General features: G+C 38.2%; 1 protein-coding gene across 1 annotated transcript in view; it reads left to right on the top strand.

Moving 5' to 3' along the window:
- LOC112395695 (carboxypeptidase A6-like) overlaps positions 1–20072 on the top strand; it is a 215318-nt gene extending 195246 nt beyond the window's left edge. Inside the window, exons 7-8 of the mRNA XM_024739029.1 lie at positions 19295–19405; positions 19893–20072. Of these exons, the coding sequence (XP_024594797.1) occupies positions 19295–19405; positions 19893–20072 (291 nt within the window). The remainder of the gene's footprint in view (positions 1–19294; positions 19406–19892) is intronic.
- Positions 20073–27537: the final 7465 nt, after the last annotated feature.

Here is a 27537-nt window from a genome sequence, read left to right as displayed (position 1 = left end):
TGTAGATATAGGTAAAATTATTCTAAAATTTATATGGAAAGGCAAAGGAACTAGAAGAGCTAAAACTATTTTGTAAAAGAATCATTCTACCCAACTTCAAGACTTATTATATCATTGGTCATCAAAAGTATGTGGTACTGGTGAAGGGATAGAGACAAATGGAACAGAAGACCCAGAAATAGACCTACACAAATATGCCCAAGTGATTTTCGACAAAGGTGCAAAAGCAATTCAACGAAGGAAAGACATACTTTTCAACAAATGGTGCTGGAGCAAGTGGACTTCGATAGGCAAATAAATGTATTTCAACCCAAGTCTCATTGCTTATACAAAAATTAACTCAAAATGGATCACGGACTTAAATGTAAAATTACAAAACTTTTAGAATAGGAAAAAGTCTTCAGTATCTAAAGCTAGGCAAAAAGTCCTTAGACTTCATAAAAGGAAAAGTTGGTAAACTGGACATTATCAAACATAATAAAATAAAAATTTTAAACTTTGCTGTGTGAAAGGCCCTGTTAAGAAGAAAAAGACAGGCTACAAACTTTGCCAGATATCTGAGAAAGGATTCATATTTGGATATATAAACTCAAAACTTAACAATAAAAAGGCAAGCAATCCAGTTAGAAAATGGGCAAAAGACATAAAGAGACATTTCACCAAAGAGTATACAGATGGCAAAAAAAAAAAAAAAAAAGCACACAAAAAGATGCCATTTGGGCAATTCAAATTCAAACTACAAGGAGCTATCACTAGACACCTGTCAGAATGGCTAAAATCACACACACACACACACACACGGGAAAGGGGGAGAGACTGTCTCACCAGCCAATGCTGGGGAGGATGGGGAAAAACTGGATTGCTCACACACTGCTGGTGGGAATGTAAAACAATGGAGATACTGCTGAAAACAGTTAACGTTTTCTTTTAAAAGAAGACATGCCACTATCATATAACCCAATAATTGCACTCTCGGCATTTATCCCAGAGAAATTAAAACTTATGTTTGCTCAAAAATCTGTACATGAATGTTTATAGCAGCTTTATCGATAACAACCAAAAACTGGAAACAATCCAGATATCCTTCAATGGGCAAATGGTTAAACAAACTAGCACATGCATACCATGGAAAACTACTCACCAAAAATTTTTTTTTCCTAGTATTCATTTTACAAATTTTTCTATCTTGTAAGCAAAATAAAGGAAACCAATGGAGGTGCGCCTGGACTGCAGAATCCTTCTCTTGTTCAATGCTTCTTTATAGCAAATTAGCAAACCATCGTTAATGTTACATTTATAGTACGTTGGGGGATTTGGGGGAGGGGGACGTAGGGGGGAACAACTTGGTAGACTTACTATCAAAACGTGCACTGGAGATGCCCCTTCACCATGAAACCAAAAGACGCGTTAAGAAACACTACCTTTTGGTAATAAAGTTTTCTTAAATTTGTCATGGGCCAAGAGGGATGATATAGACACTAAATTAATTCATCAAAGAAAGAAAACTAGAATAGATAAATAAGGAGAAGGAAACAGGTTAATATACAGAACGTGGAGGTTATCTTTCTGCAAAAGTGAACAGATATTATTTGCAGAAGAGTAAGAGACTTAAATATGAGGGCAAACGGAGGGCAGGGAACAAAGAAAATTCCCCAAAGGATATAAAAAGGGAAAAAAAAAAAAAAAAAAAGCACACAAAAAGATGCCATTTGGGCAATTCAAATTCAAACTACAATGAGCTATCACTAGACACCTGTCAGAATGGCTAAAATCACACACACACACACACACACGGGAAAGGGGGAGAGACTGTCTCACCAGCCAATGCTGGGGAGGATGGGGAAAAACTGGATTGCTCACACACTGCTGGTGGGAATGTAAAACAATGGAGATACTGCTGAAAACAGTTAACGTTTTCTTTTAAAAGAAGACATGCCACTATCATATAACCCAATAATTGCACTCTCAGCATTTATCCCAGAGAAATTAAAACTTATGTTTGCTCAAAAATCTGTACATGAATGTTTATAGCAGCTTTATCTATAACAACCAAAAACTGGAAACAATCCAGATATCCTTCAATGGGCAAATGGTTAAACAAACTAGCACATGCATACCATGGAAAACTACTCACCAAAAAAAAAAAAAGAACGAACTATAGAAACACACAACAATGTGAATGAATCTCCAGAGAATTATACAATGAAAAACCAATCCCAAATAGATACTGTATGATTTCATTTATATAATATTCTTGAGGTGTTAAAATTACAGTTGACTCTTAAACAACATGGGTTTGAACTGCAGGGGTCTACTTATACACAGATTTTTCTCAATAAACACATACTACAGTACTACATGATCCTCGGTTGGTTGAATCCCGGGATGTGAAACAGTAGCTACGGAGGGCCAACTGTAAAGTTATACGTGGATTTCCAACTGCTTTGGGACGGTCAGCAACCCAACCCGCACGTTGTTCAAGGGTCAACTGTATAGAAATGGAGAACAGATTAGTGGTTTGCTGGGGGTTAAGGGGTGTGGATGTGGCTATAAAAGGGCATCATGAGGGGTCTTTGTAGCAATGGAGAGGTTCTGTATCTTGACTGCATCAATTCCAGTACCCTGATCGTTACTTTATACTATACTTTTGTAAAATATTACCATTGGGGGAAAGTGGGTCAAGGGTACAAGGGATTTCTCCGTATTAGTTCTTATAATTACACGCAAATCTACATTTATCTCAACATTTAAAATGTATTGTAAGAAGAATAACCAGGTCTCCATACACGTGGGTTTCAACCTCTTTGGAACCAGGTGCTATTTTCTGCCTAGAGCATCAAGGGAAATTTCATCCCTGCTCTCTCCTCTCTGCTGTGTATAATCCTTATCAACTGACCCTGACTTACTCACTGCACCATGGAAACCAGAAGCCTCAGCCTGTGGCCCTGGCTCTGTATGTCCCTCTCTTCTTCAACCAGCTTGACTCTCCCATGCCAGGCCCTGGGATGCTCCCCACTCCAGTTTAGAGAATGAGTCCATGAGTGTCTTGGACACACAAAGCTTAGAAAACAGTGACACAGAGCAAACTACCTGGCTTAACTGACTGGTGAGATGGACTTGATTATTTTGTTATTTTGAAAACTGCTCAAATGAATTCATTATCTCAACATGTGACTAACATATAACTATGTTAACTACATATAATATAGTTAACTATGTTAACTATATTAACTCAACTTATAACTACTGGCTGGTAGACATTTTTAAAACACAAAATACACAACCCAATTGTAGGCTTCTATCTTTTAAACTGAAAATCATTTAATTATGTTGAAAAATATAGAGCTGTCACTTTTGATTTCAATACTTGCCACTCTTTTTTTCCTAGTATTCATTTTACAAATTTTTCTATCTTGTAAGCAAAATAAAGGAAACCAATGGAGGTGCGCCTGGACTGCAGAATCCTTCTCTTGTTCAATGCTTCTTTATAGCAAATTAGCAAACCATCGTTAATGTTACATTTATAGTACGTTGGGGGATTTGGGGGAGGGGGACGTAGGGGGGAACAACTTGGTAGACTTACTATCAAAACGTGCACTGGAGATGCCCCTTCACCATGAAACCAAAAGACGCGTTAAGAAACACTACCTTTTGGTAATAAAGTTTTCTTAAATTTGTCATGGGCCAAGAGGGATGATATAGACACTAAATTAATTCATCAAAGAAAGAAAACTAGAATAGATAAATAAGGAGAAGGAAACAGGTTAATATACAGAACGTGGAGGTTATCTTTCTGCAAAAGTGAACAGATATTATTTGCAGAAGAGTAAGAGACTTAAATATGAGGGCAAACGGAGGGCAGGGAACAAAGAAAATAGAGCAGATAGACTTAAGGAACACTCACAAACCTTAAAAGTCATGGACTTAAAAATTAAATTACAAAGCAAAGGAAACTACCAAGTTAAAAATAGGGTTAAAAACAGATTAGCAGTTCCTCAACAAGTTAAACATAGAGTTACCCATGCAACCCCAAAATTCCACTCCTGTGTATATAAGCGAGAGAGATGAAAACATATATCCACACAGAAATGTGTACATGAATGTTTATAGCATTTTTCATAATAGCCAAAAAGTAGAAGCAACTCAGATGTCCATCAACTGATGGATAAACAAAATGCAGTATATCCATACAACGGGATATTATTCAGCCATAATGAAGTACAATACAAGCTTCAACAGGGATGAACCTTGAAAAACACGTTAAGTAAAATATGCCAGACACGAAAGACCACATAATGTATCTTTCCATTTATATGAAATGTCCAGAATAGGTAAATTTATAGAAACAGGAGGTAGATTAGTGGTTGCCAGAGGGTGAGAGGAGAGGGGAATTGGGAGTGGCTCTAACAGGTACCATGTTTCTTTTTGAGGTGATGGAAAAGTTCTAGAATTAGATAGTGACGACCACTGCTCAACATTATGAATATACTAAAACACCACTGAACTATATACTTTTTTAAAAATATAAATCTATTTTATTTTACTGGCTGGTAGACATTTTTAAAACACAAAATACACAACCCAATTGTAGGCTTCTATCTTTTAAACTGAAAATCATTTAATTATGTTGAAAAATATAGAGCTGTCTGTCACTTTTGATTTCAATACTTGCCACTCTTAGGGCTCGAACCCACGTCCCCTGCATTGGCAGGTGGATTCTTAACCACTGCGCCACCAGGGAAGCCCTGAAATGTATGCTTTTAAATGAATTACATCTCAATGTAAAAAAGGAAGAAAGTGTTCATATGTGCTACAATGTTAATAAACCTTGAAAGCACTGTGCTAACTGAAAGAAGCTGGTCCCCAAAGACCATATATTACACAGTCCCACTTGCATGCAATGTGCAGAACAGGCTGATTTACAGAAAGTAGACTAGTGGTCGCCTATGGCTGGAGGAAATCAGGGGTCAGGGAGTTGATACCTGAAGGATAAGAAATGTCTTTCTAGGTTGATGAACATATCCTAAACTTATATAGTGGTCATGGTTGCGTAACTCTGTGAATACACTAAAAGCCACTGAATGGTACACCTTAAAAAGATGAACTATAGAATGTGTGAGTTATATCCCAATAAAGCTGTTATTTTTTTTTAAATTAATGTTACCTAGGGTTCCCCTGGAAAGTATTTACATTAATCAGTCCAACAATTTCTTGTTGGTCACTACATTTTCAGCCCTCAGCATTCTGGGGGTCAGCAGAAGTATGTCATGGTCCCAGCGCTCAAGGAGTCTGTATTTTATTTGAGAAGAAATATTTACGTGCAGGAAACAATAGTAAACAACATAAAACAGTGTACCTTTGGGGATTAAATTATACTGACTATAGCAGCTGAAGGAATTCAAGAATCAGAGAAATCCATGAGACTTTGGAAGAAGACAAGGTTTGGGAAAAATCTATGGGGAAGTGAGTCTCATTAGGCCTTGACTGAGGAGTGGGAATTTGATCAGGGAGATATAATAGTGTTCTAAAAAAGACAAAACACTAATGTTGAGAACATGGTGTAGATTAGTGAGATCAAAGGCTGTAGTCTGTGTGAGTAGATTCTAACGCAATATGAGACTGACTGAAAAATTATAGTTAGCCTCGGAAGCCAACAGTTTGGTCCAATAAAGAAAAATGAGAAAATACTGATATGTAGTGAAAAGCACGCATCATTGTCAGTTTAAAAATGAAAGGCAGTGATATATGGATGATAGAAAGGAGGAGCCCAGAGTGAGGGCAACAAACTAGAAGTGTTTAGGGCAAGAATCTACACATGGACAGGAAGAGTAGATGTAGGAATGGAAAGTAAAGAAAGGGTGTATATAGTTCAAATGAAAAAAATCATTCCTTCCTTCCTTCATTCATTCAACCAAAGGCTTATTGAGCAATACTTTTTTATGTGAAGGCAGCTTGCTAAGTTCTGTAATGGTACAAGTACTGTAGTTACAAGACATTAACTCTCTTCTCAATTCATTTACTACAATTCTACTGGGGAGATAAGACACAAACACAGAAGGCAGCACCAATAAAGGAAGTCTTTAGGAATTGATGACTGGCTTGATATGGGGACAAAAGTGCAGGATGGGTCAAAGATGCCCGAGAGAGCAATGGTGTCATTGAAGTTGTGGGAGTATCGGTTGAAATGTTGGCAGTATCACTAGCTGAAGGGAAGAACCCAACACCACTACATTAAGCAGGTTAAATGATGAATTTAATCAACAAGTAATTACTAAGTGTCTACCACACAACAGGCCAGGCACTGTGGATATTGCAGAGAGACACAGGACCATCAAAAAAAAAAAAAAAAAAAAAAAACTGCTCTCATGCACCTTGATTCTCAAGGACCAAAAGAATCAAATACTCTCCGATGAGAGGTTAAAGAGACTCAGTAAGCAGCCAAATGACCGAATACCTGATTCACAGGCTTAATTTGGGCAACAGACATCCAAGAATAAATTCCAGTGATTTTGCCAACCATAACAGAATTGTTTTCAAATACTTTTCTTGACTGTATTACTTAATCCGATAAGAGACAGGAAAGGGGTAGAAGATTGCAACAGTTCACCACTGCAGTTCTGGCACAAGTTCGGGGGGTCATTTTTTTCTTATGAGCTTGAAATTTTTAAAAATTAATTAATTAATTGTGGCTGCACTGGGTCTTTGTTGCCACGCACGGACTTTCTCTAGTTGCTGCGAGCAGGGTCTACTCTTCGTTGCGGTGCATGGGCTTTGCATTGCGGTGGCTTCTCTTTGTTGCAGAGCACGGGCTCTAGGTGCGCAGGCTTCAGTGGTTGTGGCACGTGGGCTCAGCAGTTGTGGCTCGTGGGCTCTAGAGCGCAGGCTCAGTAGTTGTGGCACACGGGCTTCACCGCTCTGCAGCACGTGGGATCTTCCTGGACCAGGGCACAAACCCGTGTCCCCTGCATTGACCGGCGATTCTTAACCACTGCGCCACCAGGGAAGTCCAGGGGGGAGTCATATTGATAGCGGGGTAGGCAAGCAATTTTCAACAGCAGCCCATTTTTAACATCTTTTTATTTTTCATTATTTTTTTAATTGTGGAAAGGCCACTTAATTCTTTGTTGCCAATGCTGATGGAATGGCATTTGCTTCGTTTCCCAGAATCATCACCAACTGAATGAGGTAATTTGGGCTTTGTTCACTTTTGAGAGTTTTAAAACGTCAATCTCCAGGATTGAGTATGTCAAGCCATGGCTGGTGCTAGCTGGCCCAGAATTATGTATAGCACTTAATTTTTGCCTCAAATAATTCTACATTGCTGAGACAAATTTGACCAGAGTCTTTATTCATAGAATATGTAGAAAGTAACTCTGGGAAATATTCATTTGATTTCCAAGTGAGGAAGACATTTCCAAGCATAAAAGCAAAGAAAGGAGGAAGGCATAGAAGAAATGATTGATAGCCCTGACTTTATAAAATATATTAATGGAGCATTTAAAGATACAGGAAACTGCCTGTGACATGCTGCTACGTCAATAAAATAAAAATTTAAAGAAACCAGCATGGACACACAGCAAAGGAAAGCATAAACAAAATGAAAAAAGACAACCCACACAATGGGAGAAAATACTTGCAAACGAAGTGACCAACAAGGGTTGAATCTCCAAATTACATAAACAGCTCATGTAACTCAGTGTCAAAAAAACAAACAACCCAATCAAAAAATGGGCAGAAGATCTAAATAGACATTTCTCCAAAGAAGACAAACAGATGGCCAAGAAGCACGTGAAAAGATGCTCAACATCACTAATTAACAGAGAAGTGCAAGTCAAAACTACAATGAGGTATCACCTCATACCGGTCAGAATAGCCATCATCAAAAAATCTACAAACAATAAATGCTGGAGAGGGTGTGGAGAAAAGGGAATCCTCCTACATAGTTAGTGGGAAAGTAAATTGGTACAGCTACTATGGAGAACAGTATTGAGGTTCCTTAAAAAACTAAAAATAGAACTACCATATGATCCAGCAATCCAACTCCTGGGCGTATACCCAGAAGAAAAAACATAATTCAAAAAGATACATGTACCCAAGTGTTCGCTGCAGCACTATTTACAATAGCCAGGACATGGAAGCAACCTAAATACCTATCAACAGAGGAATGGATAAAGAAGATGTGGTACATACATACAATGAACTATTACTCAGCCATAAAAAGGAATGAAATTGGATAATCTGTAGAGATGTGGATGGACCTAGAGACTGTCATACAGAGTGAAGTAAGTCAGAAAGAGAGAAACAAATATCGTATATTAATGCATATATGTGGAATCTAGAAAAATGGTATAGATAAATTTATTTGCAAAGCAGAAATAAACACACAGACGTCGAGAGCAAATGTATGGATACCAAAGGGGGCAAAGGGGTGGGATGGATTGGGATTGACATATATACACTACTATGTATAAAATAGATAACTAATAAGAACCTACTGTATAGCACAGGGAACTCTACTCAATACTGTTAATGACCTATATGGGAATAGAATCTAAAAAAAAGAGTGGATATATGTATATGTATAACTGATTCACCTTGCTGTACAGCAGAAACACAACATTGTAAACTATACTCCAATAAAAATTAATACATAAAAATAAAAATGTTTTTAATTTTTAAAATTTATTACAACCTGAAAAAAAAAACCTAGCATGGACATTATAATTTCCATGTTGTAAAATCTATATCTGAGATACATATACATGAGAAATATACTAAATGCTAAAAGAATTATGGGTGATTTTTTTTCTTCTCTGTTTTTTTTGAATTTTCCATATTTTCTATATTAAACAGAACCCAAAATGATGTTTTAAACAAATTTAACCCAGCCAAAACTGAATAGTTTCATTCTCAAACTAAACTCATTTATGCTTGAGTCATATATTCCTACAGGTATTTTAAAATCAATGGATGAATTCTATTTAACTCAGTGACAGACCAAAGACAAAGCACGGGTTTGTGAGAAGATGATCCATGGGAAAACTGGGACAAGAATGCTCTGAAATGGAAAGTTCTTCCAGACTTTGAAGAAGCATAATATGCAGGTGGATCTAATTTGGTCCTGTTACAGAAAGGTAGCAGCACAAAAAAAGAAAGAAAAGAAAGAAGAAAAAGCAAAGGAAAACTTCCTTAATTCCCAGGTGAACCATGGTATTCCTCTGCTGCTATGTGATGTGAAACCTCACCCTTCCAGGCCCGGCCTGATTACACTGGAAAACCACCTCCGTTTACATGTTCCCAGGCATCTACACTCGGCACTAAGGATGGCTAATCCTGGTGCCCAAACCTGGCATGTGATTCAGGTGTACTATGTAGATAGTTCAAATAACTAAAAACAAGAAGAGGAGACTTTCAGGAAAGGGAGTTATTTTCTAAGAACCAGCTGATGATTCTGAGCAGAGTAAACAGTAATATTCGGGGACTATGGGGGATTGTGTGTATAGGACAGAGCTCTAAGGAAGACTTGGAGTAGTCATTGTGGGAGACGTCCTGCAACTGGGAAAGCTTTCCAGAATGGGAAGGCTCTTTCTCCCAGAATCCAAGAGCTTCCCCAAAACCACTCCTTTTACATCATCACCTTTTTTAGTCTCATTATGTCTTGCTGAAAATTAAAGGTAAAAACATAATATAAACCCTCAAATGTAGGTGTGAAACTCAGAGTTTTGGTTAAGGAACGTATTACTAAAACTAAAATAAGCTTTTTAAAGAAGAGAACTTAAGTTGTATGTATAAAATGTGCCAAAAGCCAGGGAATAAATAATTGAGAGGGTAATTAAGGCCAGATCAAATATCTAGTGAGTTCACCTGAGTAAGCAAATAAGTCTTTGTTCTTAATGGCATAATAAAAAAATAGTTCATCATATAAAAACGATCTGCATTTTCTTTAATTCTCTGACTTTGTTCACTACCCTCCCAGTAACTGCAACATTTTGATCTGTTTTCTGCCAGCCCTTTAGTGCCTTTAACTCCTTATATTCTCCCATCCTTCTCACCCTCCCCAATCTTCTCTTTAATCCTCTGCACCCTCCAACCGAGCTCTTTCTCCCTTTTTATTCAATTTATAATGTCTTATACATAGCAGGGTCTATATTAATGTTTGTTCACTTTAATTGAATTGAAAGCCATTGCATCCATTGCACTCCACTATTCAATATTTGAGAATGTCCTGGGCATTGTTTATACAGGCAGTCTTCACTTTTCCTGCACACAAGTGCAGGACTGTCTCCATAGAAGTGACCACGCAACCTGAAGCCATAACAATCTATCTTGATAATCAATGGGGAAAATTATGTTTGTTCCATGACCTTTATGTATTTTTGTCAAAAGATGAAAAACTCTCTTACTCTGTTATAAATGTGTAAGGGAATCACCAAAATATAGTGAAATATTTATTACACGATAATTTAAAACATTAGAAATATTGATAATTAAATGCCTTGTTTCTTTGTGACAAGCTTTATCACGGGTAGTTTGGGTAGTGCTTACCTACCTTCTCATTATATAACTTACAACATGAAGTGGGCATCTTTTTTATGCCTTGGCAAATTGTCATACTCCTTTCATAGTTGGGATCAGCTTCCAGTATTTTTTTCCTTTGTGCTTTCAATGTCGAAAAATACCTGCAAGAGTTCCTTTAATGTGAAATGTTGACAGCTTCATTTCTTCTGGGACATCGTCCTCCTTTCCAGTACGACCGTTTTCCTCATTTATATCAGTAAGTTTGTCTTCACTAAGTTCCTCTGGCTGCATAGCTAGAGTTGAATGATGGCTGTGTCCACATCCCTGGCGTCAGCTATTTCTTCTATAACTACATTTACGTTTGAGTCACATTTCCCCTCTGCGTTATCTGCATTATTGCTGCACTTTAAGCTTTGTTGGCCTATTCTCTCTTACTATATCCATTTTTGTAAAATGCCACACGGGTTTATCACCAGAAGACAAGGGAGCAACACAGCTACACACTTTGCTGTCTGTCTGTGAACTGAGTAACACAGATACAGTGACCAATCGCACACCTACAGACTTCAAAAGAAGTGGCACAATTTGTCACAGAACTAGATGCACAGCTGTAATTTGCATAGTGATTTGTAGAGTTAAGACCTAGCACTAGTACCAAATTTGGGCTGTACTTGGAGGACTGATATCATTTAACTAAACCATGGTTACTGAAATTCGTGTATATCAGAGCCATGAAAAGTGAGGGCACCTGTATTTTCTTTCTGTAGGTAAAAGATTCTTACGTAGTAGATTTTAATAATGCCACAGAGTTGGTCCTGGCCTCTACTCTGCTGGTCCTGAGAAAATACAACCAACCATTGTTATTAAAGTTATCTCATAAAAATTCTAGAAACATGAAGTGGTTTTACTTAAGAAAAAAAGTAGCGTGGACATGCAGCTAATGTTATATTCTTCTTGGTGACACAAAACATTTCAAATATCCTCTCCCATTGTGGAGCACAGGCTCCGGACGCGCAGGCTCAGCTACCATGGCTCACGGGCCCAGCTGCTCCGCGGCATGTGGGATCTTCCCAGACCGGGGCACGAACCCGTGTCCCCTGCATCGGCAGGCGAACTCTCAACCACTGTGCCACCAGGGAAGCCCTATCTATATCTCTTAATAGAAAACAGAGATTAATAGATAATATTTTTCAATCATCACCTGCCCTCTGGGAGGTTCTAAGTATAAATTAACTAAGTATAAAAATAACTAGATTCGTGAGCTGTTTTTCCTGAATTCTCTCTTTATATTAATACTTATTTCATTAATACAAATACATATTTTCCCAGTTGTTTAGGCCAGACAAAGCTTCAGGATGGACTTTTTTTAGGATATGACATTTGAGTTCTGCATTCTAAAAGTAAGTACCGTTCACTACTAAATAAAGTAGTTTGCCACTTAAAAAAAAAAATAACTAGATTCACATTTGGTTTTCCAGTTCTCCACCCTTCATTCACAGAGCCTTTTGTTCATGCTGCTTCCAAACTATTATTTGGTTACCACATTGTATTTAATGAGCTTCTCACAGTGTGACATCAAATATCTTTATAGATTACGTTCCCTTTTTTAAAAATTTCCATGGAAACCTCTCCTGCTCTAATGAATTCTCCTAGTATTGAATTGTAAATACCTCCTTTGTGTCAAGATGCACCCACTTTGGTGCTACAAATTTTTCTACCCTAAATAATTTTACTCCACTCCACTCTAGGTGAGAACATTCTTCAAGCTTTACTGGCGACTGTGCCTTTCCTTTGGCCCCAGCTATAACAACTAGTTCTCCCAGTATGTACTTCACTGAAGGTGTGGTTATTATTTTTAGGTCTTCTGTGGTGATTCTAGAAGAAGAATAACGGAAAATTTAGAAGGTACCTTTTTAAAAGCCAGCAACACTGATCTTCAAAAACAATGCCACGTTCCAGGTTGCCATGGGGCTCTAAGAAACAACACCCAACCAAATAAATCCAAAAACAATGAAAAGGAGGGAAACTCTTGGGCCTAACCTTGTCACACCACACAAAGACTTTCGTAATTGCAAAAATTTTCTTCGAATTTAACCAAAGTTTATTTGGTGAATTCTAGTATATTATGTATATCTATTGATAGGGAAGTCAAAGTAGTCTTGGTAGGTGGTAAGTACCAAATAGATTCATGCTTTGTTTTTCTTCATCAACTTCAGAAATTCCATAACCTAATACCAAACATATTGTTTTCCCAGCAGAAGATTATACTCAAAACTTTATCTTTTAACTTAAAATCAAAATCCATTTCAGCCAAGTATTTTTAAATAGGTTGATGAAGGTGCATGTAGTACCTAAAGGCTGCCACACTGAGGCGTGTGGTGCATTGTTTTGTGACTGGCTTTCAGATCGCAACTACTTAAATCTTCCCTGTAAGCAATAATAGTAGTCAAGAAATTGAATTTGGAAAGCCCAGATGGAACCTGATTTGTAGGCATCTCCTTTTCCGTGTGTATGGGTGGTGGGAGTTGATTGCTAAAAAGAGTCTACCTATTAGAAGGAAAGCATACCCCCATGTTCTTCACGGTTATCATGTGTTAGAGTAATGGGAAATAGAAGGTCACATGATCATCTTTTTTCTAGAAACATCACCTAAACCATAAAAGGGAAATCATCTATGTCCTATTACTTAAAGCACTGAAGCAAGGAGGTCTCTGAATCGTCCTCTTCAGCACTGGACAGTCATCACACTGTGATCATTCTCATTTTGTCTGACCAGATGGAGAACGGCTGCGATTCTTAGAGAGTTAAAAAAAATCACAAATATAGCATATGCAATATGATGACACCCTGTTTATTTGTCAGACGAAGAACATGTTCTGCAAGTCTTGGAAATTAGATCCACTCCAGAATAGAACACTAGAGGACAGCTTCCTTAGTTAATGTAGTGTTTGAAAATGAAGAACTTTAAAATGAAGCCATGTGAGGACTTCCCTGGTGGCGCAGCGGTTAAGAATCCACCTGCCAATACAGGGGACACGGGTTCGAGCCCTGGTCCAGGAAGATCCCACACGCCGCAGAGCAACTAAGCCCGTGTGCCACAACTACTGAGCCTGTGCTGTAGAGCCCGGGAGCCACAACTACTGAGCCCGCACGCCTGGAGCCCGTGCTCTGCAACAAGAGAGGCCACTGCAATAAGAAGCCTGCACACCACAGTGAAGAGTAGCCCCCGCTCGCCGCAGCAAAGACCCAACACAGCCAAAAATTAATTAATTGATTAACTAAATTAAAAATAAAATGAAGCCATGTTAATGTCCTAAAAATATATAAAACATTTGACAGTTATAAGAAAAAGTGATAAATCTAAAACAATTGAGTTTTTAAATACAGCTGAGTGATTAAGACAGCAGACAGGAAAAATTTTTAGTAAGACTATAGATGATAAGGACTTCCCTGGTGGTCCAGTGGTTAAGACTCCATGATCCCAATGCAGGGGGCCCGGGTTCGATCCCTGGTCAGGGAACTAGATCCCACATGCATGCCACTACTAAAAGCCCGCATGCCGCAACGAAAAAACCCTCCACGCCGCAATGAAGATCCCACACACAGCAGCTAAGAGCCGGCACAGCCAAATTAATTAATTGTTTTAAAAATTTTTTTTTAAAGTGTAATTAATAAGCTTAATCTAATAAACACATACTAGAATCCACACCCAATAATTAGAGGATGAATACTGTTTTCAAGCACAACTGGAACCTTTGCAAAAACTGACGATATACTAGGCCGTAAAGCAAGGTTCAAGGGGTACGAAAGAACCTATATCACATAGACCATATGCTCTGGCTGTAATGCAGTTGTTAGAAACTATTTATAAAAATATGACTCAAAGAAAACTCACAATTTAAAATATAAAAATATTTATGAAGAGCTCATGGTTTAAAGAAATCAAAGAAATTTTTCAATATTTACAACTGAATGGAAGTAAAATTATATGTCAAAACATATAAAATGTAGCTAATGTACTACTGAAGGGGAATTTATAGTTTTAAATAAATATATTAGAAAAGAATAAGGTGTCCAAATGAATAAGCTAAGCTTTCAACTCAAGAAATTAGAAAAAGAGTCAATGAAAGAAAGAAAGAGCGGAAAGCAATGAAACAGAAATCAAAAGTTCATCTTCCCTACCATATCTTTGTTTTATATTTAATTCATTTCTGCTCTAGGCCTAGATGGTTTACTCCCCAAATAATAATAGAGTAATATAACCCTGATACCAAAGCAAGACAAGGACAAAATAAGAAAGGAAATTATAGGCCTATCTCACTCAAAAATGTAGATGTAAATATTAGCAACCTTAATCCAGCCAACATAATAAGAGTACATATCATAACCAAATTGGCTTATCCCAGGAATACAAGGATGATTTAATGATAGAAAATTTCTTGTGGAAATTGATCATAACAACTATATGATGATGTTAATGCATGAAGAAAGATTATTTGCTAAAATTCAATACCCATTAGTGACCAAAAATAAACAACCTAATACAGAACAGAACATCTGTAATGTACTCAACCCTCGGTTTCAAAATTAATGTAAATGGAGAAGAGTCAAAAATAGCCAAGACAGTTTTGAAGTGGGACAGTATGGGGAGACATCCTGCCAAACTCAACAGATTCTATGTAAACCATGGTGTGGTGTTGGTGAATGGATATAAACCAAAGTGCATTAGAGCAATTCCACCCTTGAAAGAAAACTTGATACTTGACAGAGGTCGTATACTACCTCACTGGGGAAAAGACGACCCATCCAAATGAGTGCAGTAGTGCAACTGGGCTTCCACAATGGAAAAATAAATTAATAAATCCCAACTGAGGGGCTTCCCTAGTGGTGCAGTGGTTATGAATCCGCCTGCCAATGCAGGGGACACGGGTCCGAGCCCTGATCCGGGAAGATCCCACATGCCGCGGAGCAACTAAGCCCTTGTGCCACAACTACTGAGCCTGTGCTCTAGGGCCAGCGAGCGACCACTGCTGAAGCCCGTGTGCCACAACTACTGAAGCCTGCACGCCTAGAGCCTGTGCTCTGCAACAAGAGAAGCCATCGCAATGAGAAGCCCTCGCACCGCAACGAAGAGTCATCCCCGCTCGCAGCAACTAGAGAGAGCCCGCATACAGTAACGAAGACCCAATGCAGCCACTAAATAAATAAATAAATAAAAATCCCAACTGAATATCATGTAAAAAACATCATTTCTGGGAGGTTTAAGGCCTACATTTAAAATGAAACTGTAAAACGGCTTTTTGAAGAAAATACAAGATAATAGATTTATGATATTAAGGCAGAGATGGGTTCTTAAATAAACTTATACATTTAATGTTGATAAAATTAAAGACATATATCAGTACAACAAGGACATGATGAAAATAGGAAGCAATAAGCTGCAAGGCAGGAAGATGTTCATAATGCGTATAACTGAAGGATTAATATTCAGAATGAGGATGAGAGCTTAATAGAAAAAATGGGCAAAAATATGGGTGAGCAATTTATACAATGGCCTGTCATTATATTAAAGCTTTTCAATATAAATTATAATCAGGGAAATATGAAGTGAAACAACAAAATATAATTTCATACCCATTAATTTTTTTAAATTGAAATCTTAACAAAACCAAGGGTTAGTAAGTTGTAGAACAATGGGAACTCTCATTCACTGCAAATGAAAGTATTTACTGATTTAGACAGAAAATGGCAACATTTATTAAAGTGGAAGGCATGTAAGTCCATGACCCAGCAAATTATTCCTAGATATATATCATAAAGAAACTGTCACACATGTCTAGAAGAAATGTGCAAGACTGTTCACTGCAATCTTGTAACAATGAAATATCAGAAGCAACCCAACTGACCATCAACAAAATAAGAGATATATTGTGCATTTACCTATAATGGAATGCCATATAACAGTTAAAATGAATAAATCATCAAATTAATAAGTGTCAAAAACATAATATTGGAGAGAAAAGCCAACTGAAGAGTGACACATCATGATCTCACTGGCATGAAATTTCAAAGCATACACATATTATATATTGTTCATGAATCCATATGTATGAAGCAAAACAGAAAATCATGCACGGAAATGATGTCAAATTTAGGATACTGCTTGGTGGAGGGGAGGAAAATGGGATCTTAGAGTGATAAAAAGGGAGCTTTAGTTTTATCTATAATGTCTTGATTTTCTTTTTAAAAGATGTGATAAATATGGCAAGATGTAGTTGGTGGGCACACGGATGACATATTCTTCTCTGTATTCCTATTTGCTTAAAGTATACTGCAATTTTTAAAAAGAAAGATCATAATATTCTCTCCAATACAAAAGTATGGCAGTCATTTGCACTGGAGGGAGAGAAGGCAGGATAAGATGAGAAAGTCCCCATGCAAGTCTCCAGCAAGTCTGGCGCTTACGTGCTAACATGTAACACCCTTTCTGTGCTTGGAAAAGGGGAGGCTTCCCCGTTAGGACTGAGACAAATAGACCATGGATCCCAATGCTAGGAGAGGAGAGAGAGAAATTACTATGACTTTTTCCTTCCCCTTTGTTCCTGCCTTGTTGGTCCCAATCTCTTTCCTTGCATCTCTTCTTCTCTAGAGTGGCATGGAAAGCCACAAGCCCGTAACTTTAAGGGAGGATTATTAGCTAATCATACTGCTTTGTCTCTGTCATCCCCACCAGGAGACTTCCTCCAAGCTTTGGAGGACCTCTGTTTATTAGAGGAAAACAAAATTCCAGGGTATATACAATCACATACCAGAATTTTCCCCTAGTTTGAGGCATTGGACTGTTAATAGAAATTCAAGCATGTATGAAAGTTCTACTGAAGCTATTTGGCCAACAAATTATTGAGTCTTAAATAAAGGAGAATTGTACTGAGTGAAGTAAGTCAGAAAGAGAAAAACAAATACCGTATGCTAACACATATATACGGAATCTTAAAAAAAAGTGGTCATGAAGAACCTAGGGGCAGGACGGGAATAAAGATGCAGACCTACTAGAGAAATGGACTTGAGGGCATGGGGTTGGAGGGGAAGGGTAAGCTGGGACAAAGTGAGAAAGTGGTATGGACATATATACACTACCAAATGTAAAACCAATAGCTGGTGGGAAGTAGCCGCATAGCACAGGGAGATCAGCTAGGTGCTTTGTGACCATCTAGAGGGGTGGGATAGGGAGGGTGGGAGGGAGATGCAAGAGGGAGGAGATATGGGGATATATGTATATGTATAGCTGATTCACTTTGTTATAAAGCAGAAACTAACAACATTGTAAAGCAATTATACATCAATAAAGTTGTTAAAAAAAAGAATTGTTTTAATGTTTATCAACTTGTTAATACCACAGGTATTTAAATTATATTTAATAAAATTGTATTTAACTCATGTCTTATATTCTTGGCTATATCTCTATATTTTCATTACTATTTCTAATATAGTGATGGTTTCTAATAATAAATTGTATTATTGGATTGCTCACTATGAACAGAATTCTCACTGTGTAAATACAGAATGCTGCTTATGATGGGTTCAGAAATTCTACTTAACTGGATGTAAAAAAAAAATTAAAATTTTAAGTACTGAATTTTCCAAAGCAAGATATATGTATAATTTAAGAATTATTTTACTTTTAATTGTGTTCTAATATGGTTAAAATTCAAACAATCCAAATGGGTATAAAATGAAAGGTAATACTCTTTCCCATATATTGTCCACCAGTCCCCCTCCCCACAGCAGCCACTGTTACAAATATTCTATGTGTTTCTCTAAGGTCCTTTACAAATAGACAAACATGCATCAAAAAAAAACTTTTTAAAAAGTCCATTCCATAGGAATTGGACTTGTATTCTTAACTCGACTTAGCACATTCAATGCTCTTCTTTTGAGGCCAAATAGTGCAGAATCTTCAGACTTGGGGTCAGACCCAATCACAAGAGTGAGATTTCAAAGGAGCCATGATAAAGGTGACACAATAAATAATTGTCCATTAAACTTTTTATAGGAAAGTCAAGAGAGAATAGAGTGTCCACGCAGTAAGTTCCAAGACTTGAGTGTGCTACCAATTAGACAGAAACAATTAAGTGACATAACTAGTGTTATGATGTATCATGTAAGGATATCAAAATATTTAGGTAATTGTTTTGTCCACAATTGAATGGAATCTTAAAAAGGACCGATTATGCAAAAGCATATCTAAATTGTTGCTTTCTTAATCATCCTAAGGTTTAGCGAGGTCTGAAGTACTACCAGAGGCTGCCCAATTAAGGTGTTTTGCCACCTTTGCTAAAATGTTATCAGTAATAAGTAGTCTGAGACAAAATTCTCAAGAAAGAACACGTGATGTCAAAGAGTATAGTTCATATTAGCTTGTTACTTTTTTTTTTTTTTTTTTTTTTTTTTTTTTTTTTACGGTACGCGGGCCTCTCACTGTTGTGGCCTCTCCCGTTGCGGAGCACAGGCTCCGGACGCGCAGGCTCAACGGCCATGGCTCACGGGCCCAGCCGCTCCAGGGCATGTGGGATCTTCCCGGACCGGGACACGAACCCGTGTCCCCTGCATGGGCAGGCGGACTCTCAACCACTGCGCCACCAGGGAAGCCCTAGCTTGTTACTTTTTAACCCAACGTATTTGGTATTTCCCATGGATAAAAAGGATTTCTCATGTTTATTTTCCAAATCTGCATTTGGGACCAGTTTGTAAGAAAAATGTCACCTTTGTCTTTTAGGCTCTTCTAACATATAGGAGTGACCCAACCATGAGAAAAATGTTGAATCATCTGTATTTCTATATCATGCCTGTGTTTAACGTTGATGGATACCATTTTAGCTGGACCAATGTAAGTCACTTTGCCTATCCAACTGAAAAAATCATGGAAAACAGTCCTGAAACAGGAAAGAACCTTGGTGGGCAGCTAGCCTAGTGCTTCCAGAGCTACAAAGGAGACTTCCACTCCCTTCCCCAGCATAGCAGCAACCTTTTGATTTCCTTTATTGTTTGGCTTTGTCTAAGATTTCATGTAAATAAAGATTTCTCCTTCCAAATAAATTGTGAAAAAAAATCACTAGTCCAGTTCAGCTCACTCAATTTTGCCTGTGAAGAAATAAGGGCAAGAGAAGGTAAGAGAAAAGTTTGTGGCAGAAATTGGACCATGAACCTGAGTCTCCGATGCTAATCCTGTCCTCTTCCCACTCCCGGAACTTTATTCCCAAGGGAACTCTCCCTCCCCCTCCGTGCTGTGATTCATTCACTGACTGAGCTACTAAAACGCATGGGAATAACCTCTTAAGTGTTTTTTCTGCACCTCTTTTTTTCATTACATCTAGGATCGATTTTGGAGAAAAACAAGGTCGAGGAACTCAAGGTTTCGCTGCCGTGGAGTGGATGCCAATCGAAACTGGAGGGTGAAATGGTGCGGTAAGTTGGGGATTAATAGGGATTCAGATCCAAAGGTATCCATATCTTTCACTCTCAAAAATGATGAGCCCTCTGGGACTCCAACGTAAGACTGATGTCTTTGTGTATGTGAAAACCTCCTACGTTGTACATTGTAGCTATAATTTGCAAAAGAAAATGAAAGCATTTTTATAAAAGTATGAAAGAATCAAGGATTTAAATCTGTCAACCCAATCCTGAAAATTGAAAATTTAAACACAGATGTAAAAGCGGAAAACTAAGGAATATTTGTCATTCAGAAACTGAAACAGGAACTGTGGTATGTGGTATAAATCCAGTGGAATGTATTCATCCTTTCACTGAGGGTAACACTGATCCCGCCTTCATCTAAGATGATCAGAGCTGCCAAATCCTTGTCTAGAACCTACCAACCTGCCAATCATACACTGATTGACCACTCACATGGCGAATGTATTTCCACTACATTCCGTGTTTCATAATAGTTACCTTTCAAGTAAGGAGAGGATGTCATTTTAAGGAAGGAAACTCTTGTGGCAAAATAAAGAAGCAGGTAGTAGCAAAAGAGAGAGAAACAGGAAATTAGCCATAGCTACATAGAAGATGGGTAGTATACCTCTCCCCATCTTGGGTTTTCGGCTGGGGCTCTTAAACAGAAAGACAGATTAACAAGAGGAAAATGGTTTATGAATGTGCACTGCACATCACATGGAAGAAACCTCATGCAAAGTAACTCAAAGTGGCAACTTAGAACACCAGCTTATATAGTGTCTTCAACAAAGAGCAATAAACTTGTAGAGAAATGATAGTACAAAGGAATACAGTTTTAGGCTTCCAAAGGCAGCCAACTGTGGGAAGGTAAATATATGAGGGGTAACTAATGCAGGAAGGTTTGTTCGCTGATTCCTGTGGTGCTGTCTCTGGGTTAAGAGTCTGTCTCCAGTAGGAGAATTTATGTCCTGTCCTTAGGCAGAAAAGGGGAGGGTGGAGAGAGCTTTTCCTGCATTTCCTGCTGCTTAATTGCCTTGGGCTCGAAATAATTTTTATGTCAAAGAGGCATATTTGGGGGTGACATATTCTGGTTTCCTTCGCTAGTTATTGTACTTGGCAACAGCGGGGAGGGAAAGGAGAAGTGTTAAACACGTGCAGTTCTAAGGAGCTGCCCTTTCTCAGTGTCCTTCCTTAACGCCCTCAAAGTATAACCGTTGTGTAACAGAAAGTCTTCTGTGAGTCTCTTAGAAATGAAGCCCAAGACAAAAGCCCTCCTTCTATGAGGCTTTGGTTCTGTACTCGATGCCACTCTTCCCATCCCCACCAGCATCAGGTGGAATAACTGCGTGTGGCTGAGACTTCTTGCACAGAACCCTCCAGGCAACCTCTTTAATCAGTTAGAATTGGTAAATCAGAATATGGTAGAGCAGAAACAATATGGTTCTAGAATATGACAGATACGTGGTTTCATTCTACCATTATTAGCTCAATGATTTGGAAGATTTTCTTCAATCTACCAAATTAATAATAATACCCAGCTCATAGGGTTCTTACGGAAATTAAAGGACTTTCCATCTGTTTAATGACTGATTCAGTCCTAGCTCCAAAAAGGGGTCTACATCTCAGTGACCCAACCCTTCTCCCCCACCCTCCAGAACAGTCAATTCACCTCTGAGCCTCAGGTCAGTTGTTTGTGAAGCTACCTCTTTCCTTCAGGAGAGGGTTGTGATGATGAGCCATAAGGTAAGCTTTAAGGTGTTTGCACTTATGAGAGAAGGAAAAGCATTGCATAAATATTATAAAGGGGTATTATTGATGGCTGTTTTGATTGAGAAATTTTTTTCTTCAGCCTGGACTGAGACAGCAAACTTGTTCAAATTAACTCCCTGATACCACTAACTTTTAAAAAATTCTCTTTTGTCCATCTCTGAGATGGGGCCATTTTGCATGCTCATAACGATGTGTCCCGTTTCACTAGCTGGCAGGTACCCACATCCATAGGTGTGTCACGGGCGTGATACCCACAATCACCTGAGTACCAGGAATGGTAACTGAGCTGAGTCATACTAGCAGGCCAGCCAGCTCTGCCGGTGTAAAGCTAGACTCTTGTTTATATACGGTTACAAAATAGTGGCTTGCTTCCCTCTGTTCTTCCTTTCCCCAGCCTGTTTCCTTCATACATATCCCTTCTTTGATTTCTTAGTTCCAAACTGTGGTCCCAACTGGAATTCCTTTGATTCTCCCCATTTATGAATCATCCTGATTCTTCCTGTGAGAGTCAGCACTCAAGATGAACAGGGGATTTTTGTCAAATGTCAGTTGCAAAAAATGACCTTGATAGACCGTTGTAAATGATGTAGGAATGCAGACTGCCTGGCTAGGCCCATCTCCTTCCCCACAAGGTCTCCTAAATAGATTCAGCTGACCTGACAGGCAGGCAGCTGTGACTCCCTCCCTCACAGCATCAAATCCGTCTCCCCACAGCTATTTGCCTGGTTAAGGGGACAGTGAACCTCACTGAGGGAACCACTCTCAGATCAAGGGTATTGAAGTAAATGAAATCCCTAAGTGAACCTCCAAACAAACATCCATAATATAATTGATATAGAAATGCCCAGGACCACTGAAAACACTATAGAGTCAACACTGAACTGACAAAAACAAATGTTTCTTTCTCTGAAATTGGTGAGTCTCAGACTTAAAGAGGAGATCATGAAACTGCTTTTAATCATGAAATAGTCTGAGGACTCGCATATGACAGCGTGAAGATTTAGTGCATTCAATGTGGAGTAGGCAGACAGCTTAGAGCACACACATGGAAACAGGAACATTTTTCCAATACTTCAGCGCTCCCCCTGGGAGCTTTCAGGCCATGAAATACATATAAGTGCTCTGAAAGCCCAGCAGCGGGACTCAACAAGTCAGAGTAGTGGTGGGAACCAAGAATAAATAGATAAATGTCATTCATTTACCAAAGTTAATTGAGCACATACTCTCTGCTAGACCCTGTATTGTTGTTTCTTCCTTCCTCTTTTTAGAGCACACTGTGAGCACAGATTTTTCCAAATTGGAATAAATCAAGGAGAAAAGCAAAGGGTTTGGATGACATTCGTACTAAGCTTCAACCTGTGAATAATTCAAGTGTTGCCTGAACGTAAATTACTATTAGGACAACCTACACATGTGAGAACATGTTTGCAAATCATATATTCTGATAAGGGACTCAGAATATCAAAAGAACTCTTACAACACAATAAAAAGGCAACCCAATTTTAAATGCACAAATGATTTGAAAAGACATTTCTCCAAAGAAGATATACAAATGGGAATAAGCACATAAAAAGTTGCTCAACATCATTAGCCGTTAGGAAAATGCACATCAAGATACCACTTCACACCCACTAAGTGGCTATAATCAAAAAGACAGACAATAGCAAGTGTTAGTGAGGGTGTGGGAAAAATTGGAACACTCATACTTGCTGCCGGGAATGTAAAATGATGTGACCACTTCGGAAAAATGTTTAATAGTTCCTCAAAAGTTAAACAGAGTTACCACATGACCTAGCAATTCTATTCCTAGGCATATACCCACAAGAAATGAAAACATGTGTCCATACAATACTTGTACATGGACGTTTATAGCAGCATTACTAATAGCCAAAAAGTATAAAAAACCCAAATGGCTATCGACTGATGAACAGATAAATGAAATATGGTATATCCATACAATAGAATATTATTTGGTCACAGAAAAAGAATTAAGTACTGATATATGCTGCAACATGGATGAACCTTGAAAATATGCTAAGTGAAATAAGTCAGTCACAAAACAAATATTGTATGATTCTATTTATATAAAATGTCCAGAATAGGCAAATCCATAGAGACAGAGTAGATTAGTGGTTGCCAAGGGCGAGGGAGATGGAGTACTGAATGCTAATGGGTAAGGGGGTTTCTCTGGGGAGTGATGAAAATGTTTTTTAATTAGATAGTGGTGATGATCGTGAATACACTAAAATTCACTTAATTGTACACTTCAAAAGAGTGAATTTTATGGGATGTAATTATAGCTCAATAAAACTGTTATAAAGAATTTTAATTACCATTTAGGACCAAATTAGGCATTTACTAAAATACAACTACTCTTTTTAGAACACTCAATTACCTAATATTGTAAATTACATGTAATATGGAGAAAACCATATTTTTTGGGAGCCCAATCACATATGCCCCTCTCCACATATGCCCTTCTCCTCTCAGTACCCCCTCACTCTATCAAAATAAGAGGGGTCTGTTTCGGTTGGGCAAATATTTTGCTAGATCACCTGAGATGAAAAGGGAAACTACTACCTAGTGATTGTTTCCAGCCAATGCCTGGGAACGTACAAGAGAAGTTCACTGGCCTGCTTTCCAGTGAAAAAGGAAAGTTCCTCCAGAGGAGAGGAGAGTTCCTCCAGCTGAAGGGCTTTAGTTTTTAGAGAGCTATTCTAGCTAAGAACCTGGGCTGACTTGCTATAAAGATATAGGGAATTTCAGAGAACTGGGGGCGAGGAGAGGGAAAGAAAACAGAGGTAACGTTGCTAGGATATCTAGAAAGGGATTTGGAATTCCAGGATGTCTAGTGAGGATTTTAATTAACTTTTGCTGTGAAGTATGTAAATTCTCTTCAGTATGTATTCCATAACCAGCACCGCTGTTCATATTCGGTACAAGCTACTTTACTTACTAAGGCTTTGTGGAATTGGGTCTGCTATTTGGGGCTATGAGGAAGTGCTGAGTCTGGCCTCCAGGTAAGCTCAGGGAGAGACCTGTTCCACATCGAATTTCCAGAGGCATGGAACTCACAACAGGAGTGCAAGTGAATTTACATCATCAGAGATTCACGGACAAGAGTTGGATAACTTTGGGCTCAGAGTGATGAATTAAACATCAACTACATGGTCAAACTAGACCCTTAAGATCCCTGTCACCTCTGCTAAGGGTGATTCTAACATGTTACACGTAAACCCAGTTTTGAATTAAAACAAATGCATTGAGCACCTTCATTCTTTCCAGGATAGAAGATCACAAGGCTAAACTACAAATCCCTCTAAGACTTCAAGAAAATACAAAAACTTTCATTTTCTTCTCTCGTGATCCAAACACATATTTTCAAGCTAATCCCCCACTAAAAAGAGCTATTTTATCTTTTGTAAAATCACTTTTAAATCCAATTTTTCCTAACCCAGATACTGATTATATGCAAAACTCACTTCATCTCCCTGTTTTATAGTTCATGTCTCTTGTGCAAAACACACCCAATGCTTTTAAAACTGAGCTTTTTGTAACCACAGATTAAATAATGTTTGGTATTGATTGTGTGGGTGTATGTGTACACAAAACGATATATTGTTTTATTTCTCTGATCATTCTTCTGGGTAAATATGTAAGAATTTACATGTGAATAACAATATCTTTATTTATAACATCTATTCCAACATCATGAACAAATATCTTTGTTGAAGCTTTTGAAAATGATGTTACAAAGTTTAAAAACCTTTTACAAATAGCTCATCTTCAAAAATCACTGAAGTAAGTAATACAGGAAAATGATATTTTTGAAGCAAGGCATGATGGATATGACAGAATTACTCCCTTGGCTCCTGGGACACTGAGCTACTGGATTTTCATTTGGCAATGATTTTTAAGTCCAGTAATTTTATTGTACCTGTTTCAGCAGATAACCCTCCCATGCTGCTAAATCTGTAGAAGACGTCTAGTCTTACGCTGGACATACGAGTAAGGATTCTAAAGCTTTTATCAACTAATTCTTGTTCCCTTATGCTGGTTGCTCTTCAGCATTATTTGATTTCTGGGTTCACCAAAAACAAACTACATCTCTCTCATCATTTTCCTCCTGCTGTATCATTTGCATTTGACAAGTCATATAATTTTTTTATTTTCATAAATTTCATGCGTATCTAATCGCTTTGAATGTTTTGGTCCCTGTTACTGTTTTTAACTTCACATAAGCACTACTGCATTACTATCTTCCTTCTAGATCACTAACATTAAATGTCTTCCTTGTTTCAGATTCCCATTTCCTTTCAATCTAGATGCTTATTTTTAATCAAAACTCCTTTTGAAGTAACTTTTCTATTCCTAAAGCAATCTCTTTTGAATGCTATTCTTACATGCAGAAATAAGAAAACAGTGATATTCTTTTTATCTACCACTTTTTATAGTTTGAAAAGCTGTGATGTGCTGAATAATGGCATGAGACACACGGGCAGTCACCTTGCCTTCACACTGTCTTCTAGTGTAGCATTTCCCAAATTACACAAACCACACAAAACCACAGCATTCCCCAAGCCACACAAAAGTCTAGTGAACTTCAGAACCCTAGTGGTCAGGAGAAATTATTAGGTGCCCCCCAAAATAACTATCTTCATCTATTCGGGCTGCTATAACAAAATACAGTTGACTCTTGAACAACATGGGGGTTAGGGGTGCCGACCTTCCACACAGCTGAAAGTCTGAGTATGACAATATAGTCTGCCCTCTGTATCTGTGGTTCCTCCAAATCAGAGGTTCTGCATCAGAGGACTCAACCAACCAGGGATCATGTAGTGCTGTAGTATTTACTATTGAAAAAAATCCACATATAAGTGAACCCATGCAGTTCAAAATGTGTGTTGCTCAAGGGTCAACTGTACAAGAGTCTGACTGGCTTATAAAAAACAAACATTTATTTCTCACAGTTCTGAAGGCTGGGAAGTGCAGGATCGTGGTGCCAGCAGATTCAGTGTTTAGTGAGGGCTTCCTGGTTCATAGGTAATGTCTTCTCACTGTGTGGAAGGTGCTAGGGAGCTCTCTGGGGTCTCTTTGATAAGGTCACTAATCTCATTCATGAGAGCTCCACCCTCATGACCTAATTACCTCCCAAAGGCCCCACCTCCTAACACCATCACATTGGGCATTAGTATTTCAACATAAGAATTTGGTGGTGGGGGGGCGGGGCATGGAAACATTCAATCAATCCATAGCAATAACTGATGCTTATTTGGTGGGGGGGGGGGCATGGACACAAACATTTAAACCATAGCAATAACTGATGCTAATGATGGTAGTATTTTTAAGTTGTAGGAAAAAAAGATTTTTTTTCACAACCTAAGAAAAAATACCAAATACATTTTGTATAGTTGTCATCTCAGAGGTTATCAGATGAGTAAATAAATTCATTCATTAATGTATGCAAATACTATTTTCTGAGCTGGTTACTGGGAAAACAGCAGTAAACAAAAACAAAGTCAGTTGTCATACATGCTATGAAGAAAAATATAATGCCAGGAAAGTAATAAAGAATGACATGGTGGGGGCGGGTTAAGTGTTTTAGGTGGCATAGGAAAGACGATCTCATCTGATAAGATGAGACTTGAGAGTGAAGGAGGTCTGGGGAAAGAGCAGGCAGAAGGAAAAATAGCGTAAAGGATTGAGTTGCGAGCATCTTTGGTGAGTTTAAGGAAGAGCACTGGCTGGAACTGAGTGAGGGAGGAAGGAGGAGGGAGGAGAGAAGGGTAGGAGATG

The sequence above is a fragment of the Neophocaena asiaeorientalis genome, unplaced genomic scaffold (genome assembly GCF_003031525.2).
Source record: "Neophocaena asiaeorientalis asiaeorientalis breed wild unplaced genomic scaffold, Neophocaena_asiaeorientalis_V1.1 scaffold299, whole genome shotgun sequence".
Taxonomy (NCBI): Eukaryota; Metazoa; Chordata; class Mammalia; order Artiodactyla; family Phocoenidae; genus Neophocaena; species Neophocaena asiaeorientalis.
The sequence above is the reverse complement of the archived record's forward strand: the minus strand, read 5'-3'. Positions and strand labels throughout refer to the sequence as shown.